Source organism: Panthera leo, chromosome D1 (assembly GCF_018350215.1).
Source record: "Panthera leo isolate Ple1 chromosome D1, P.leo_Ple1_pat1.1, whole genome shotgun sequence".
NCBI lineage: Eukaryota > Metazoa > Chordata > Mammalia > Carnivora > Felidae > Panthera > Panthera leo.
In genome coordinates, this window is record NC_056688.1 from 21733436 (window position 1) to 21751922 (window position 18487).

The 18487-nt window shown below is 40.6% G+C and overlaps 2 protein-coding genes across 2 annotated transcripts in view; one reads left to right on the plus strand and one right to left on the minus strand.

Moving 5' to 3' along the window:
• SIAE (sialic acid acetylesterase) overlaps nt 1-2566 on the minus strand; it is a 38812-nt gene extending 36246 nt beyond the window's left edge. The window contains exon 1 of the mRNA XM_042904768.1: nt 2425-2566. Within this exon, the coding sequence (XP_042760702.1) occupies nt 2425-2491 (67 nt within the window). The 5' untranslated portion in view covers nt 2492-2566. The remainder of the gene's footprint in view (nt 1-2424) is intronic.
• A 103-nt stretch (nt 2567-2669) lies between these two features.
• SPA17 (sperm autoantigenic protein 17) lies at nt 2670-13854 on the plus strand. Its single transcript, XM_042904770.1, has 5 exons — nt 2670-2773; nt 3959-4139; nt 7993-8063; nt 10607-10693; nt 13521-13854. Exons 2-5 carry the CDS (start codon nt 3986-3988, stop codon nt 13662-13664), a joined length of 456 nt encoding a protein of 151 aa, XP_042760704.1. The 5' UTR covers nt 2670-2773; nt 3959-3985; the 3' UTR covers nt 13665-13854.
• Nucleotides 13855-18487: the final 4633 nt, after the last annotated feature.

Genomic DNA, 18487 nt, shown 5'->3' on the forward strand with positions numbered 1-18487 from the left:
TTGCTTCAAATAACAGTCCAGTCGCTAAACATCCTCAGCGCTCCCTCATGAGTTAGTTCCATCATAAAACCTAAATGACAACCAACAATCATCCAGAAGGCTGGATAATGGGCTGGAGATGCACAGCTACCACAAGCAAAATGCTCTAAGAAGAGACTCTAACATCCCAGAATTGCATAAGCACGTTGGCAGCCTGCTGGAGGGAAAGGGAGAGGCACACGTGTGGGAGGGCCTAGTCTTGGGTAGGTGCTTCATATGGAACAAGAACTCAAAACCAAAGGGCTAAGAGCTAAGCAGAAAGAGGGTGAGGGTAGGGGAACGGAGTGTAGAAAACTGGCTGTCGCTTGCACATGAGTCTATACAAAGGAAGGGCTCTCTAAGAGTGCAGCCATTGTCTCATTGTGCCGGGGACACATCTTTCCAAGTCAGTCTGTTTTCGCCAACACGCACTTACTGGTCCTCATTGTGCCTGGCTCTATTCTGAGTTAAAGAATTTTAAGGATAGAAAGGATCTTTCACACCCCAAGGCACAATCATGTTATTTATGGATCAACAGACCGATACCCAGGTAGATTAGGTAATTTTACCTAATAGCTTGCATATTAATGAATTAATTCAACAAATTTTTTATTAATGCCTACTGTGTGCCAGGCACCATTTTAAGCATTGAGGATAGAACAGTAAGAAAAAGAAAGAAGAAAACAATAAAGGGAAAACAAAACACAGACAAAAAGCCTCACCAGCAGCAGGAAGCTTACATTCTACCGGGGAGCTTATTTGTGGCAGGCACAGTGCTATCCACACTGCACATATTAAACTCCTTTGACTGACCTTAAATCGCACAGGTAGTTTACAAAAGGACTAGAAACCAAGTCACCTGATTCCAGAGTTATTATTGCAATTTCCAGTCTGCTGCAGATATTGCTGGTAAATTTTTTTTAAAAAAAGTCATATTCCCTGCCCTTATAAAGCTCACATTCCAAGCTGATAAGAGTAGACAGTGGAACATTACCAGGGAGTTGAGCAATGGACAAAATAGGAGAACGAGAAAGGAGGCGGGACTGGTCATTCTTTTTGTCAAGCACAAGACACTTAGCATTTGAATCTTTTTTTCTTAGGTCTTCAATTTTTCCTTCATTTGGATGTTGGAGTAGAAAACAAGAATTAGTGTTCTGTTAGTGAGTGATGAAATTAATCCAGTGGGTAGGTTACCTCTGGCGAGGAACTCCTGGATGCCCTGGGAGGAACATCCTGGGAGTCTCAATAAAACTGGCAATATTCTAGTTCTTAAGTTGGGTGCAGCACCTTTGGGTGTTCCATTTTATTGTTTCATTGCTCATATACTTTTGTACATTTCAAATATTAGATAGTAACCATGGGCATATGACCCAAGGTGAAGACAGAATATTGCACCGGCATTAAAGATAACAGCCTTTAACAGAAAAGTTAATAAAATAATGGCCCTACTCGCCTATCATATGCTGGACTCAAAGGTCACTGAGTGAGGGTGAGAGGCAAAAAATGATATGCAGAGAGTGCTGCTGGTTTACACTTTGTTAAAGCCTGAAAAACTACTTAGGGGCAGCAGTTGGTCTGTCTGGGTACTTCTGGGTGCTCAGGTAGAGCACGAGCCATTTTTCTGCACCCTGTCCCTATTCTCGCCTCAACTTTCATTTCTTAGCAGGGAACTTTGGGGTCCACAATTCGAATGGTTTAAAGAAAAAAACAAGGCCAGCATTATCATTTTGCTTTAGCACGCAGATTCCGTCTTCTGGTTCTCCACGGTTGTGACTCAGGGTCCAGCCTGGGGTATTCAAATGACAGGATCTGACCTGGACAGTAGTCAAAGTGAGTCACCCTCCTCCCCAGTGTCACGCATATTATCCCTGTTAGCTGCACCAGCAATCAAAGCTAAGCCTTAAATATTCTTAGCTAGTGAGGGGGTTGTATTTCTTAGTCCTAATCACCACTTAAACTAGTAAAATTTAATTCCCCCAAGGAACCAAGCCTGCAGCAAACCCTCCCCAAGGGTACTACTGTGGGGGCAGAAGTGAAATGTTTTGGATGACTCAGTTACCTGTTTCCAAATACTATCGAACTAGCTTCGCCCCCTTCCCTTCGAGTTCCCTTGAAGTTATTCAAAGACCCCGAGGGCCTCGGTCTAGCACATTTGGGCCTCCCCAATCAGATACACCCAACCCTCCCTCTGCCCCACACGCTGCAACGTGACGACGACGACGCTGAAAGGACGGGGAAGAAGCTGACCAGCCGGAACTCCCGCCCAGCAGACACCTGCGGCCTAGGCCTGGGTCGGGTCGGAGGACCGGCTCCAGGTTCGCGGTTCGCGGGTCCTGCAGAGGACGAGGGATCTCCGAGCCCGCGCAGGCTGACCGGCACAGGTTGGGCCAAGCCGGGCCGCCTCACCTGCACTTGTGTCGGCCGGCAGGATTAAAGGCAGCACCAGCACAAATATAAATCCCGGCGCTACCATGTTTGGGAGGATCTGCCAGCCCTGCGCCGGACTCGAGACGCGGACTCCACGCCGGGGCGGGGCCGTGGGCGGGACCTGCGGGGGGCGGGGATGCCTGAGACTCCACCCATCCAGGGCCGTTCTGTCGCGGAACCCGCACCGGCAGCCGGGCGAAGCCGTGCCTCTCCCCTTCCCGGCCGCCGTAGTTGGAGTTACAAAAAAAAAAAAAAAAAAAAAAACGGTTACCCAGCAACGAGAAATAACAACTGGAACCAACGGCACCAGCTCTGAGAGAACCAAGAGGTGAGGCGGTTTACCCCACTTCCTCTCCAAAACTAAGACCTCGCCTTTTCCCTTTTCCTCTCGTATTTTCTCAGGATCCCCGACAAATTCCGGGATCGCTGGGAGAGATTGGGCGCCGAGGCAGCCCATTCTGCGAGAGTCTGAAATCCCAGCTCCTCGACGTCTCGCCCCCGACTAGACCACCGTTCCCCCTCCGACCGCCCTCCAGTCCCCAGTTTGGTTCAGGGTCTCACCAGTACTTTTCACAACCCTACAACGATTCGACACCTCATCTCCTGTTCCGTAAAAAAAAAAAAAAAAGAAAGAAAAACATCCTGCACAGATGGGGCCTCATTCAACCGTCGAGTCCCTCACCTAGACCCCTACCACGGCTTGCGGGCTTTTGTGACATTAACACCTTCACCAAAAAGCCAGGTCCCTGAGTGTCGTTTGCTTACTCAGCAGCCCAACCCGCCGCTTGGCTGCTATCCTTAATCTAGTCCTTGTATTTCTTGTATTCCAAGACAGGAAGATAAGACCTGGTCAAGACAAAACCAAAAAATGGAAGAATCCCAAAATTTTGGACGCTAGGACTGCAAAGTCTTGACCTTGCGGCCACCACCCACCCTCCCTCCCCACTGCCCCTGCTTCCCCCCTTCAGAGTATATAGGTGCTTCGAGGCCTTGTAGGTCATGCTTCAGAAGTGGAAACTAGGACAAGACTAAGTATTAAACTTCTTCGTGCAACACATTAGAGTAATTTCTAGAACCAACATTAGTTCTTCATTTTTTTTTTTAAATTTTAGATCCCAAACAGCGTCTTCTCGGCAATTTATGATAAATTGTTAACAATCATTTTCTCTGAATTCCTGTGGGATAGCAGAAATTACCTTCACCTTTTAAAGACAAAAAAAAGGGGTCAGAGAGAAAAAGTATTTAGTGCTATAGTGAAAAATGTGTGATTTTTTTAATGTAAAAAAATGATTTGGCCTGTTAAATGGGTCTGTATTTATAATATTCTAATTAATAACGGAAAGTTCAAAATTCTTTGGAAGAAATGATGGATTGGGGTTGTGTGGACGGGGTGGGGGGTGGGGGAAGAATTCAAGTCCAGAAAATTTGGGTCTCAGAAATAATTTGACATAGTTGTGATTATATAAGTAAAATCAGACAATTTTAAAGACTGTGCCCTTTAATGAATCTCTAGGTACGATAGGCATTTCCTTCCAAGGAGATGTCGATTCCATTCTCCAACACCCACTACCGAATTCCACAAGGATTTGGGAATCTTCTTGAAGGGCTGACACGCGAGATTCTGAGGGAGCAACCAGAAAACATACCAGCTTTTGCAGCAGCATATTTTGAAAATCTTCTAGAGAAACGAGAGAGTAAGCTTTTTAAAATAGGCATATTTTTCTTTAAGTAAGAGACTAAGCATTTGGTTATCATGAAACTTGCTTAAGACCATCCCTATGCCATAGAAAGGCTTTATGAAGCAGGGGTCTTCAAATAACAGTTCTTGCTATTGAAAACATGTGCCTTTGTGGCAGGTTCTCTTAAAATCACATTATGTCACATTATTGAAGATTACCAGTATTTTTCCCAGACCTTCTTCACTGTGTTTTTCATGGACACACTGGGTGGAAGGGAGACTCAAGAGATCATCCAGTCTAGCTCTGCTTTTTCCAACAGGCTGTTCCTATGCATCCCAGGCAGTTGACTGTTCTTCCTGGGAGGAGAGTTTGTGACTTTCTATACATTTTGACCCTTCTTACTTGAAAGAATCGTGAGTGTTGCAAAATATAATTCTGTGCTCCTTAAATAGTGAATGAAGGCACGGAGAAAAACAGCTTTTAAAAAGTAAAATTCCAAGGCACCTGAGTGGCTCAGTTGGTTGAGCATCCAGCTCCAGTTCAGGTCATGATCTCGCACTCCATGAGTTCGAGCCCCACCTCGGGCTCTGTGCTGACAGCTCAGAGCCTGAAGCCTGCTTTAGATTCTGTGTTTCCCTCTCTCTCTGCTCCTCCCCTGCTTGTGCTATGTCTCTCTCTGTCTCAGACATTTAAAAAAAATTTTTTTAATTTAAATAAATAAATAAATAAATAAATAAATGTGAAATTCCAGCTTGGGAAGGTAATTTATATTCTTTCTCTATTCTCCCAAGGTCCTCTCCTGCCCAGAGACTAAAATTCATGCTAATATGACAGGTTGAGAGCCAAAGCAGCTTCTTTACTTCCAGAAACAAAATTTCCAAAGTCCCGGCCTTGAAGGCTCGTAACTATCAAGTTACAACTTGGTTTATGACTAATCCAGTAGGATTAGTTACAGCTATACATTGTTACAGCTATACATTTCTATTTAAAAAACCCTATTCTTGATTAGAACAACCATTTTGTGTAAGTCGTTACCATCATTACTTTTGACTACAGTATTCCAAGAGAGTGGTAAAGGTGACTAGAAATACCTACAGGTAAGTAAGCATTCCATTTCAAATCATCTTCCAGAAGAAGGAAACCTACCACAAGGCTTGAGTTAAAACCACTCCCATACACACGGCACAGCTCCACCATCTTGTTTTATCTCAATCCAGGCAGAGCTCAGAATCTCTGCCAATTTCCTGAATGTTGCTGGTCTTTTCCATATCCAGTCAGTATGACTATCTGTTGCACAACTTGAAACTTAAGTGCCACTAAAAAGCTATCAAGCGAAATCTTTTAGGGTAAGAGGTGAATACCAATGAACGTTCATTTAATTTTGTTATTATAGCATTAATTTTACAAATTCATGAGTAAAATGTCTTTAGTCATTTATTTAATTTTAGATCTCAGAAATGTCCCGTTACAAAAACATTTGAGTCATTGCTACTGGATTATGGTAATTAAAGCAATTGGTGATTCAGACTGATGGTCTCAGAATACTAGCTCTCTAACTGATAAAAACTGTATAAAACTATTTGAAAACATTTGAAGCATGACAACCATTTTCACTCATGTAAACCGAAGGTGAGTTATCCAACTGATACAAGTGTCAGAATTTAGTCTCTCCAAAAGGGAAGAAAAATTCCTCTAGCCCAGTCTCTCACACAAGGCAAGAATTCCCTTGCCAGCATTCTTCATAGCTAATTATTGGTCTTAATTTTTATTTTTCTGACAGGAAACATGTTAGCATTTGATATAAGTGATATCACAAATCCCTAAGAAAAAGGTGGGCATTTGGTTATGATAAAACTCGCTCAAGACCATCCCTATGCCATAGAAAGGCTTTATGACGCAGGTGTCTTCAAGTAACAGTTCTTGCTATTGAAAACGTGTGCCTTTGTGGCAGGTTCTCTTAAAATCACATTATGTCACATTGTTGAAGATTACCAGTTTATTACCCAGACCTCCTTCACTGTGTCTTTCATGGACACACTGGGTGGAAGGGAACCTCAAGAGATCATCTACTCTAGAGTTGTTTCCAATGGACTCAGGAGCATCTGAGCACACAAATAAGCTCCAACTGGCCAATTTTGGACAATTAAAGCATCAGGAAGAATAAAAAATGCAATGGATCGAAGTTTATCCAATTTCTTAAATATTCATTAGTTCATAATGATAAAAACAAACAAAACCTTTTTGAGAGGATCCTAAGAAACCAACTGATTATTCTGAAAACTGGCCGATAAAATCAAACCTTCAACCTGCCTTTTCTGGATGAACCTTACGTCAGGGTAACCAAATAGTTGATACAGGAAAGTTTTTCTTTACTGATTGCTCCAGAAAACAAGAAGTAATGATCTAATAAGAGCATTGCCATTTTGCAATCCCTAAAGAAATTATCTAAGCAATCATCATCAATGGGCCCTCAAAGAAAAGAAACAATCCCCTTAAAAAGAGAAACAACTACATATTATGTATATCCTGACGGAATTACACTGCACTATCTATAAAGTATTCTTGCTAAATAACATAAATAAATAAATAAATAAATAAATAAAACCTGAATCAGCTACAGAAAATTCGAAAGCAAAGGAACTTATTAAAAGTCATAGGAATGGAATCAGAAATATCTAAACTGTGGGAAACTCCAAAGGAAAAATGACCCAATTTCCTCAATAAAAAAATTACAAGGAAAAAATATGGGCTGGGAGATAGGTGAAAAAATCTTTCAATCAAAAGATATTCAAAAGACACAACAAAAGTCTGCATGTATCCATTGTTTGGGTTCTGATTTGAACAAATCCACAGTAAAAAATAAATAAAAATATGTTAGACAATGGAGAAAATTTGGATAGCTGGTACTAAGGAATTAGTGTTTTAGATGTGATAGTGATATTGTGGTTTCTTTATATCTTAGAGATTCATACTGAAATAAATATTTGTAGATAACAATAGGAATCCTGGAATTGGCTTGAAAATAATCAGAAGAAAGGATGGCAAGTTGAGTGAAGTTACAGATAAGATAAATCATGAGTTTATAATTGTTGAATCTGAATAATGTGCAAATGGGAACTTGTTATGTTATTCTACTTTCTAAGTTTGAAATTGTTCATAATGAAAAGTTAAAGAAAAATTCTGCTTAAATATAAATACTTCTTCCTGTTTGTATCTACTGACTATATATAATATGCCTCACTTTTTAAAAAACCTCTCCAGGGGCACCTGGGTGGCTCAATCCGTTAAGCATCTGACTTCGGCACAGGTTATGATCTCCCGGTTGGTGGTTTTGAGCCCCCACATGAGGCTCTGTGCTGACAGCTCAGAGCCTTGAGCCTTTTCAGATTCTGTGTCTCCCTCTCTCTCCATCCCTCCCCCACTCACTCTCTGTCTCTCTCAAAAATAAACATTAAAAAAAATGTTTTTAATTTAAAAAAGGGGCACTTGGGTGGCTCAGTCTGTTAAGCCTCCAGCTGCGGCACAGGTCATGATCTCCCAGTTCATGAGTTCAAGCCCTGCATCAGGCTCTGTGTTGACAACTTGGAGCCTGGAGCCTGTTTCAGATTCTGTGTTTCCCTCTCTCTCTGCCCCTCCCCTGCTTGCGCTCTCTCTCTCTCAAAAATAAATAAACATTAAAAATTTTTTAATAAAATTTTTTAAAAGTAAATTAAAAAATAAATAAAAATTAAAAAATAATAAGATTTTCAGCTGGCAGTAAAGAACCTGTGATTTGAAAAAGAAAACTTGTTTTGTGTTACTATTCTGGATTTACTTTAATGAACTCAAAATAAGTCTGAAATTATTGTATATATATTTTTTAATTTAGAAACCAACTTTGATCCAGCAGAATGGGGGACTAAGGTAGATGACCGCTTCTATAACAACCATGCATTCAAGGTACGGTCCTATGAAACTCGTGGACTGGGTTATTTATTCTCCCTATCTCCAAAGCAGAGATCATCAGGATCTCCCCAGAATCATGAACATCATGAGAGGCATCACAAATATCTGCCTAAACCTTTTTAAGTGTGTTGTTCTTTCTGAGGAGAAATTTTTTTCCCAAGTATCTAAATCGTGGTTGGATACTTAGCTGAAATCGAAAGATGATCAAGAGGAAGAATGTACTTGAAAGTTACAGAATGATTACCCTCATTTATTCTTCAAATTTCATTGAGTATCACAGTGCTTAGCAATAGCAGATCCTCAGTAAATATATGTTGAATTAATGAATGACATTTCATAAAATAAAGCACCATTTATCCAGTTGTTTCATCATCATTGACATCTTACAAATTGCTGATTAGAATTAATGTTTGTAATGGTGTTTTTTCTATAAAGCTAATCTATTCAGACACTGAACCTGTCTTCTCTTTAGCAGCATTCCTACAACCAGCTTGTCTCAACCAAGGTTCCTCAAAATAATTAAGCCCTAAGCCAAAGGCACTCATTGCATGTAGGGAATCATTCTCTCCTTTGTGTCTAGAATGATTCTACTTATTTACTATCTGTGGGAGAATTGAGAGAATAGTTGAACAGAAACACTGTGTTCTGTGGTCCAGAAGAGGAGCACTGGTTGAGAAGGGCTGTGTGTGATCCAACATCACTGGCATGAGCTGGGAACTTTGTGGAACTTCTGTTTCAGGCCCTACTCCAGATCTACAAATCAGAAGCTGAATTTTAACAAGCTCCCAAAGTGATTTGTAGGTACCTTGAAGTCTGAGAAGCACTCTGCTAGACAACTGAGATAATACATTAGCCACAAAGCACCATCAGATATTAGAATTAAGAAGAATACGGGGCCCCTAGGTGGCTCAGTCAGTTAAGCGTCCAACTCGATTCCAGCTCAGGTCAGGCCATAATCTCACTGTTTGTGAGATCCAGCCCCACATCAGGCTCTGCATTGACAGCAGGGAGCCTGCTTGGAATTCTCTCTCTCTCTCTCTCTCTCTCTCTCTCTCTGTTTCTCTCTCTCTCTCTCTCTCATTCTGTCTCTGCACCCCCCCACACACACATGCTCTCCCTCTTTCTCTCTCTCAAAATAAACTTAAAAAAGAAGAATTAAAAGGAATTAGCCAAGTTCTAGTTTTGATGGTGTTCCCAATAGATTTGGGGAATTTCCTGGGGAAATACCTGTCACTTATTCCATAAGTTCAAACGTGAAGTTCCATCCATTTGTGCCTGCCAGATGTGGGGGTGTTGAGTTTGTTTCCGTTTAACTAGATTCTCTGTATTCATGTTTTACTGCAATCAAAGGAATAATGTCGAAAAGTTTTAAATCTTTGTGTCACATAGCAATTTCAGGGTGTTTTTTTTGTTCATATCTTTTGAATTCTGAAGACTTTACTTGATTAGCTTATATGTCTTCAGATTTCTGTTTTACAGATGAAAGAAACTCTTCCCATAGGTTGTGAATTAGCAATGCCTCTATTTTGGTGGAAATTTTCAATAACCATGTCAAAATAGGCAGAACTGATTCCCCTCCCCCTCCCTTTTTTGTTTAAATGGTTCCCCACAGTAGAACTTAATTATTTGACATCATTTTTAATCTACAAACTTCATTAAAAAGTCAACTTGAGGGGTGCCTGAGTGGCTCAGTCAGTTCAGCTTCCGACTCTTGATTTTGGCTCAGGTTATGATCCCACGGCCTGTGAGTTCGAGCCCCACATCGGGCTCTGTGCTGACAGTGCAGAGCCTGCTTAGGATTCTCTCTGTCTCCCTCTCTCTCCTCTCTTCCCCTCTCCCTCTCGCTCTCTCTGTCTCTCTGTCAAAAAGAAATAAAGTTTAAAAAAAAAAAGTCAACCTGACTTCACACATGAGACACAATGGCATATATTTTGTTCTTATTTTAAAAACTATCAGCACTTCTTTTTTATATTTTGTTCAAGATCATTACAGCATGAGGGCTCCTGGGTGGCTCAGTTTGGGTTAAGCATCCAACTCTTGGCTTCAGCTTAGGTCATGACCCCATAGTTCATGAGTTCTAGCCCTTCGTTTAGCTCTGCTCTGATGGTGCAGAAACTGCTTGAGATTCTCTCTCTCTTTCTCTCTCTGCCCCTCCCTCAGTCTCTCTCTCTCTCTCTTTCTCTCTCTCTCTCTCTCCCAAAAATAAACATTAAAAAAAGATTAATTACAGCATATTATCAACTTTTAGTATAAGACAATGGCTTGTTTTTAATATAAAACCAACCATGTTACATTCCAAAAGCAAAAAATCAAACATTTTCTACGAGTTCCTTGGTCATATTTGTTTATACATATTCCCTTGAGAGTTTTCATGTATTTATTTTTTTCCAACCTACTTGAAAAAAAAAAAAACAGTATGTATTTAATCCCCACTTCTTCTCAATAACATAAAGCAATATTTAATTACCTTTAAGCAGTTTGACCCAAGACTTTACTGTTTTAGAATATTGCCTCTGATCCTCTCACCCCTCTTCCAGGAGCATGAATCAACTGAGAGTTGTGAGTCGGAAAAAGAAAAGTCTCACACATCCGTGAAAGAAGATGAGACACCAGTCACAGCCTTAGTAAGTTGTTTTCTGTACACTATTAGATTCCTACAAAGAAAGATATCACTCAACTTAAAATTGTACTCCAGGGGCGCCTGGGTAGCTCAGTCGGTTGAGCATCCGACTTTTGATTTTGGCTCAGGTCATGTTCTCATGGTTTAGTTCGGTTTGAGAGTTCGAGCCCCACAGAGGCACTGGGAGTGGCTGAGATTCTCAATCTCTGTCTCTTTCTGCCCTTCCCCTGCATGCTTGTGTGCTCGCTCGCTCTCTCTCTCAAAATAAATAAATAAACTTTAAAATCGTATTTCCAATATGAATCTAGTCTGTTATCCATATTGCTAAAATTATGATTTTACTTTCTAGATAAGTAGCATCAGTGGTAAACTAGCTAGTGGATCATGTTTAGCTGTGCCTATTATAAAGGAAAACTCATTCTTCCCTTTAAAAATAAAACCTTATTTTCCATGATTGTCATCGGGTGGGGAAATCTCCCCAAGAAGAACAGACAGAACTCACTGCCCCAGTCTTGATGCTTCAGATTCATTTTCCCCTTTGGGAGTCTTTCACTAACTGATGCTCTCATTACCACACAGTGGCAAAGGTTCAGAGATAACAAAAGGAAACTCACAGAGAAGTACGTGCCACCAAATAAAATGGCCTCACACAGTGTGTCTTATTCACCTTCCATGCACTACTGCCTAAATGGCTTCCTGCCTGACAGCCCACATCTAAGCAACAAAGACCTGAGCAGGGTCCACCTTCAAAGATACCTATTCTCACTAGTGTGCTAGGGCCAGCTCTCAAGAGACAACTGTGCACATGTGTACAAACCCATGTTCAGTAATGTCTATTTAGTAGCTTGAAATCAGCCACAGTAGGAGTATTAAGATTGTGGCCAATACTGCAAATCAGCCTTTTTTTTTTTTTTCTGGAGAGTTCGTATATAAACATTTGCCAGCATATCACTGTCTATGTTCTTCATCGTCCAGACTCAAGAGGACCAACCCTAGTGAGAAAGAATTCACTCTCTACAGCATTGAAGACCAAACTTCTGAGTTCCTTTTCATATCTTGATGTCCCAGTTAGGCCAAACTTGGTCTTGACACCCAAAGTAGGCCTCCCCTTCAAGGAAAACCTCACCTCCTACCCAGTGGGGGGGCAGAACTTTTCCCCATAACCTTTATAAATTACTCCAGAATTATATCAGTACAACCCAATCAGCTTAACATTGCCATAAGGTGCAATGGGAGGTCAGGGAAGACGAAAGGGAGTTTCATTTCCTTACATCTTTAGTAGTTGCCCTTACGCAGAATTTCAAAAGTTTGAGTTGAGATCTCATTGATTTCCAACTCCGCTATAATTATTTGTCCATATTGGGGTATATCTCAGAGGTTTTAATACCATTCTGTTTGCATTTAAAAGTTTAAGAGCTAGGGGTGCTTGGGTGGCTCAGTTGGTTGAGTGTCCAACTTCAGCTCAGGTCATGATCTCCCGGTTTATGGGTTTGAGCCCGGTGTTGGGCTCTGTGCTGACAGCTCAGAGCCTGGAGCTGCTTTGATTCTGTGTCTCCCTGTCTCTCTACCCCTCCCTCACTCGCACTCTGTCTCTCCCTCTGTCTCAAATAAACTTTAAAAAAAAAACTTTAAAAAATATTTTTTAATTTTTTAAAAAAAGTTTAAGAGCTAGAATTGCCTCATTGTATTTTTATAATGTTTATTTATTTATTTTGAGGGGGTGAGAGGAGCAGAGAGAGAGAGAGAGAGAGAGAGAGAGATTCCCAAGCAGGCTCAGTGCTGTTAGCACATAGAAATCCGGAGTCAGATGCTTAACCAACTGAGCCACCCTGGCGCCCCTGTGCCTCATTGCTTTTTTAATGGAGTGAGGGGTATAAACACCCCAAGGGTCCATCAACAGAAGACTGAGTAAATAAATCAAGTTCCATTAGTACAATGTAATACAATGGTGTTATTAAAAAAAAAAAAAAAAAGAATAGGCAGAGTTATATACATTGAAAAGAGAACCAAGATAGATAGTTACAAAAAAGTAGTTGTGAACATTGTAATTAGCATGATCTCATTTTTTAAATAAAAAGGCATGTATATACCCATATGAATACTTTGTATACAGAAAGCGTTTTGAGGGATATATATACTCAACCCATAATAATGGATACATCTTAGGAGTATGATTTGGAAAGGGGGAGAAATCTTTCACTACCAGTGACATTTAAGTTTTTAAATGTATATGTATCACTGTTATAATTTAAAATTATATATTAAAAACTATGTAGCTATTGAACTAGACCCTTAAGATCTCTGTGTTCCACTGTCTACAATTTAGGTAAATTATACCTCAATTTTAAAAAAAGGAGCTATATACAGAAGTTCAGCCCACCACCTTGAAACTGACATTATTGCTTTAAATGTATGATTTTGATTAGCTAACCATTGAGAAATTAAGAAATTAATTTCATGTAATCATGATTATTTAGAAACAGGACACTTACTATTCTTCTTGACATTTTTACCAAGCTTTAAGGAGTCTTACTTATTTAAAAAAAAATGTTATTGGGAACTGTTAAATAGGAACTATTTGGTGGGGCCTGGGGGAGTTGGCAATGATCATTTACTGCAGAGACATATTAAAGAATGACAAAACAAAATGTCTGCCATTTTGGCACTCACCATTTGGTACATATACGGTGTGACAAGTATGTAAAATTCTGTTAGGAAGCAACAGATCTCAGTTGTTACGACCGTCAATGGATTCAATGTATGCACTATTTTTATGGCATCAAAATATTGGATATTTAAGAAGTCTCTTACTTTTTATCCATTCCATGAAGGAATCTTCTGAAGAAGAAAAAGAAAAACAGGAGAATGCTGCTGTCAAAATCCAAGCAGCCTTCCGGGGACATTTAGTCAGAGAGGAGGTGAAGAAAATGAAACCAGGTAATGCTCAAGAAAAGGAAACAGAGGAAAAGGAGTGAGGAGACCGGTTTTACTCCCCCGCTCCCCAGAAAAATGTGAACAAATAATCCAAATCCATCAACCTTGCTATGATTGTTTTTTTTCTTAGCAAGGGAGATGTGATGTAGTGAAATAACATTTGTTGCTGTTGTGAAAATCTGTCATGAGCATTTGTTTAATAAACATGCCATTGAACACATGCCTCTTCAAGATTTCCCTGAGATCATGAGTCTTATTTATACTTCTCCCAAGTCTATGTGTAAAGATGAAGAGCCTTGGATTTAAAGTTACAGAACTGGTGTATCTGAGTTTTCAGAGACCTCAGAGGTTACGTGGTCTCACCATCATCTAACGAATAAATCCCGTATCACATCGCTGCAAAACAGTCCTTTGGCTCCTGCTTCACTCCTGGTGATAGAGAATTTCACTGCCTTTCGAGAATAGTCCATTTAGTTTTTTTTAATAACTCAGATTATGAAAAAGATAAGCTGAGTCAAAAATCTGCCTCCCTGTAAGTTTCACCCATATGTTTTCATTTGTCACGCATGCATGCAGTCATTTAGTGAAAAATGTATTGAGCCCAATACATGTGCTATGATACAGTAGTGACTATCTGTCCCTCCACCCGTGCAGCTGACAGTTTTTTATTTTTTTGCTCTCCAGAACCACACAAAATAAGGCTAATACATATTTAAGAAAAACAAAAGCCACCATAACATCTTAAATACCCTTCCTCAACTAAAACTTCCCAAGTTTTCCCCAAAGCACAAATAGTAATACGTGTATCATAAACTCAGAGGCTTTATGCCTTTTTTTCCCCCAGCAAATCATTCAAGCCCCCCACCCAGTACCTTATTTTTGGAAAGTTCAGTCTCTCCTTTTCGAGACCTCCTCACCCTTGAATACCTAAGAAACTGTGGGGTTCATGTCTTAGACCAAAAGATGCAGTACTCTTCTTAAAACAAAATAGAGAAAAAAAATGGAGTCTTGTTTAACTAATGCTGCTATCTTCTACCACAATAATATAGCATTGTGGTAATGTCCTGGCTGGTTCAGATTCCAGTCTGCACACATTGGATGTCCCAAGCTTTGGTTCTAGGATTACACCTCTCTCAGTTCCTAGTCATACAACCATTGTTCCCCAAAGCTCAAAAACATGACTGGCTCTATCTCGAGGAGCTTCTAAAGCCAGCCACATGTTGTGCATAACAAGTGTGCTCCTGCAAACACTTAGATCTTTTTCTTAAGCTCAGACATTCTCTTTCTGCAAAGCAGTTTTATTTCAGGTGCCCTGTTGCCCCACACCGACTCCTGTCTCTGAGACTTTATCAGGCTCTACAACAGAAGTTCACCCAAGAACAGAAGTTCTCCACTCAGATCAGATGACTTAGGCCAACGATTTCAAGGTTATGGCATCCATTCTCCAATCTCCACTCACCTCCGGACAGCCATCTCCCCTTCCAAGGTCTTACTGTCACTAGGGAGCTGCAGGCTAGCTAAACACAAGTCTCTAATATGCACTGGACCTCTTCCTCCCATCCTTAACCCCCCTCCCAGGCTTAGGGAGAAAAAAATAATAATCAACTCTACTCCAGCATTCCAGCTACTCATTCTATTCCATTCAAAGCACCAGCCTCCAATCCTTTTGCTCTTCAAACAAAGCCATCCTGCTTGGGCGATTATGAAGGGGACCCAGAATTAATACAAACACTTAGCTTCTCTGTCCTAGAGAGAAGACCAGAAGAGAAAAAAGGAATTTTCCTCCTACTGAGTATATACCGAGAAAAAAAGAATAAGATACCTGTTACCTTCTTCATAATTCTGTTATACTTATTTCTGTATAAAGTGATTAACACTGTGCTTTCCATATCGTACACACACATACACACACAAATCTAGTGGTGGTGACATTTTTGATGAAGGAGGAAAAGGAAGAGAAGAAAGTAGGAAGGAATGGATGCCGTATTATAACAATGCATATGAGTAACACTTTACTGTCATTTAACTCATTTTCCTCTTCTCTCTCCTGCCTGCTCCTTCTCAATCTCCTTTGCTGGTAACTTCAACTCCCCAACCATGAAACTTGAAACTGCCCACCAGGCTCAGTCGCTGGACCCCTTTTTAAGTGATCACATTTTTTTGTTGATCTTATTCAGTGTCATGGCTTTAAAATCTGACTAATCTCGGGGCACCTGGGCGGCTCAGCCGGCTGAGTGTCTGACTTCAGGCCAGGTCATGATCCCTCGCTTTGTGGGTTCAAGCCCAGCATCGGGCTCTGTGCTGACAGCTGGGAGCCTGGAGCCCGCTTCAGATTCTGTGTCTCCCTCTCTCTCTGCCCCTCCCCTGCTTGCACTCTGTCTCTGTCTCCCCAAAATAAGTAAATATTTTAAAAAAAAATTAAAAGCTGACTATTCTCAGCTGTCCACCTGTATACATTGGGCCTTCCTTCAACTCCAAACCTGTATATTCGATGACCAACCTAACATCCCTATTTGCCAACTCAAGCCAACTCAAACACATGCAATACCATGTCATTGTTCCTAGTAACAGCTCCCGATGTTACTTCAAGTCTTGAGTTGTCTCAGTTTTTTCCGTCTCAGAAAATGACCACTCCATTCTCCTTTTTGCTCAAGCCAAAAGCCTAAAATTCATCCTCAACTCCTCTCTTTCTTTCACACTTCATTTATAATCCATTGGCTAAACCTGTGGGTTCTAATCTATAAAATATACCCAAAATCTGACCACTTCTACTGTGACCACCCTGGCCCTGATTCCCATCCTCTCTCTTGTGAATTATTGCAATTAACTCTCTACTGCTCAGTCATTACCACACTAATGCTGTATAACCCATCCCAAAGAGATTTAAGACCATTACTTTTTCTCATGAGTCTGTGGATCGGTAGCACTTTAATTGAGGCAGGCCAGATTCCAGGCTTGAGATTAGGTTCAGATCCACTTTAAGCTGAAGGTTTGTGGGTTGACTGAGAATGTTTGCCTCAGGCTGTGAGCCCAAGGGTCTACTATGTGTCTCTGCTTCATGTGTTCTATTCAGAGCCCATGCTGAAAATGCTACCCAAGACATGCTCTTCTCATGGGAGTCACAGAAGCACAAGAAGAAAAAGCCAACATAGAAGACTATTTCAAGGTTTTCCCCATATCGCTTCCCCCGACATCCCATTGACCAAAGAAAATCACTTGCACAAACCCAAAGTCAAGAGGTGAGAAAATACACTGCTCACCATGCAACCGTAGCAAAGGCCTCATGTATACATAATAATACTACAGGGTAGTGAAGAATTATGAAGAACCAGCAATTCAGTCTACCACAGTGTACTCTCTTGGTTATAATTATTCATATCCTTTTCACATACAAAATAATTCTTTCCTGTCCCAAGACCTCTAAAAGGTCCATCAAGTCTTTGAAATACAGGATCTACATCAGGTCCAAATATGGCTGTTCTTGAGCCATATGAATTAAAAGAGCAGGTATCTTCTCATACATCCAACATACAACAAATGATGTACAAGACAATGTAACCACAACAAAAATACTGTCATTAAAAAAAGAAAATAATGAAAGCAAAGCGCAGTCACTGGGCCATGACACATGAAATTCCACTGAGTGAAGCTTGTCAGTTTCCTCTATTTGGAAAAGGGAATAACGTACCATGATCAGGCATAGGTTCTGCTCTCTCAGAATGACTTTCCAGTCTATTCTCCATAATTCTCGGTTCTTCAGTCTAGAAAATAATTCTTTTTCCATCATCTATCTTAGTCACCTGGAAAGGGCACTGGAAAATATATCTTTCTTGGTGGATACGTGGAATTCTCAAACTGATTCCTGCCTATAGACAATTGAGAGACCAAATTTCTGTTCTTCTTGCACACACCCTTAGTCTCGTTTAGTTGTTTTGCCAATATGCTTTTCTTAAAAGCTTTGTGAGTTTTCTGTGTTTGACTCCAGTCAACTCCATGAGCCAAAAGCTGCATCCACAGTTTCTTTCGAGATATGCCTCCCCCCTCTCTCTAGATTTATTATATTAAAAAGAGTGAAATATTGCAATATACTAAAGCCTTATAACTGTCACAACTAGTCTCCCTGCTTCTACTCTTTTCCCTTTGCAGAACAGCAGCCAGAACGTCCTATTTTAGTTAAATCATACCTCGTCACTCCTCTGCTTAAAATTCCCAGTGGCTTCTCGTCTCACTCAGAGTTAAAAGCGAAAGTCTCCATCTCGGTCTGCAAAGCGCTATGCAGATATTGCCTCCTGTCACCTCTCTTATTCCTTTCGCTTATCTTTTAAAATTGTCTCCATGCTTCTGAACATCATCTAATTAATGGATCTTCTATACTGCCCACTTTCTCCTACTGAAATGTACATTCCATAGGGATACAGATTTGCTAGTTTGTTCACTGCCTAGTGCCCCTATTACACAGAGCAGAAAAGAGTGAATTCTTTCTAGTGGCTCATACAAAAGTGGGGGGAGAAGGGGGAACAGACATTTCTGTTCCTCCATCAAATTAACCCTGATCGGGTTATACATCCATCCTCGAATAAATCACTGAGACCAAGGGAAAAGAATATGCTAATTGGCCTGTACTTATCAACATCAGAACCCACCACTTGGAGTAGAGGGTCAGTTCTGCCCCCCAAAAAAACCTGGTTGAAATTCAAGGAAGTTTGATGTCCCTTTTAGGAAATATAGGAATATTGTCAGGAGGAAGGGAGAGTAGACTCTGGGCAGGCAACCAACAAATACCCACCACAATACTTTAATCACCACATGGCTTCACACCACACTATGCTGTTTATTAAATTCTTTGCCAAAACCAAACACCAGG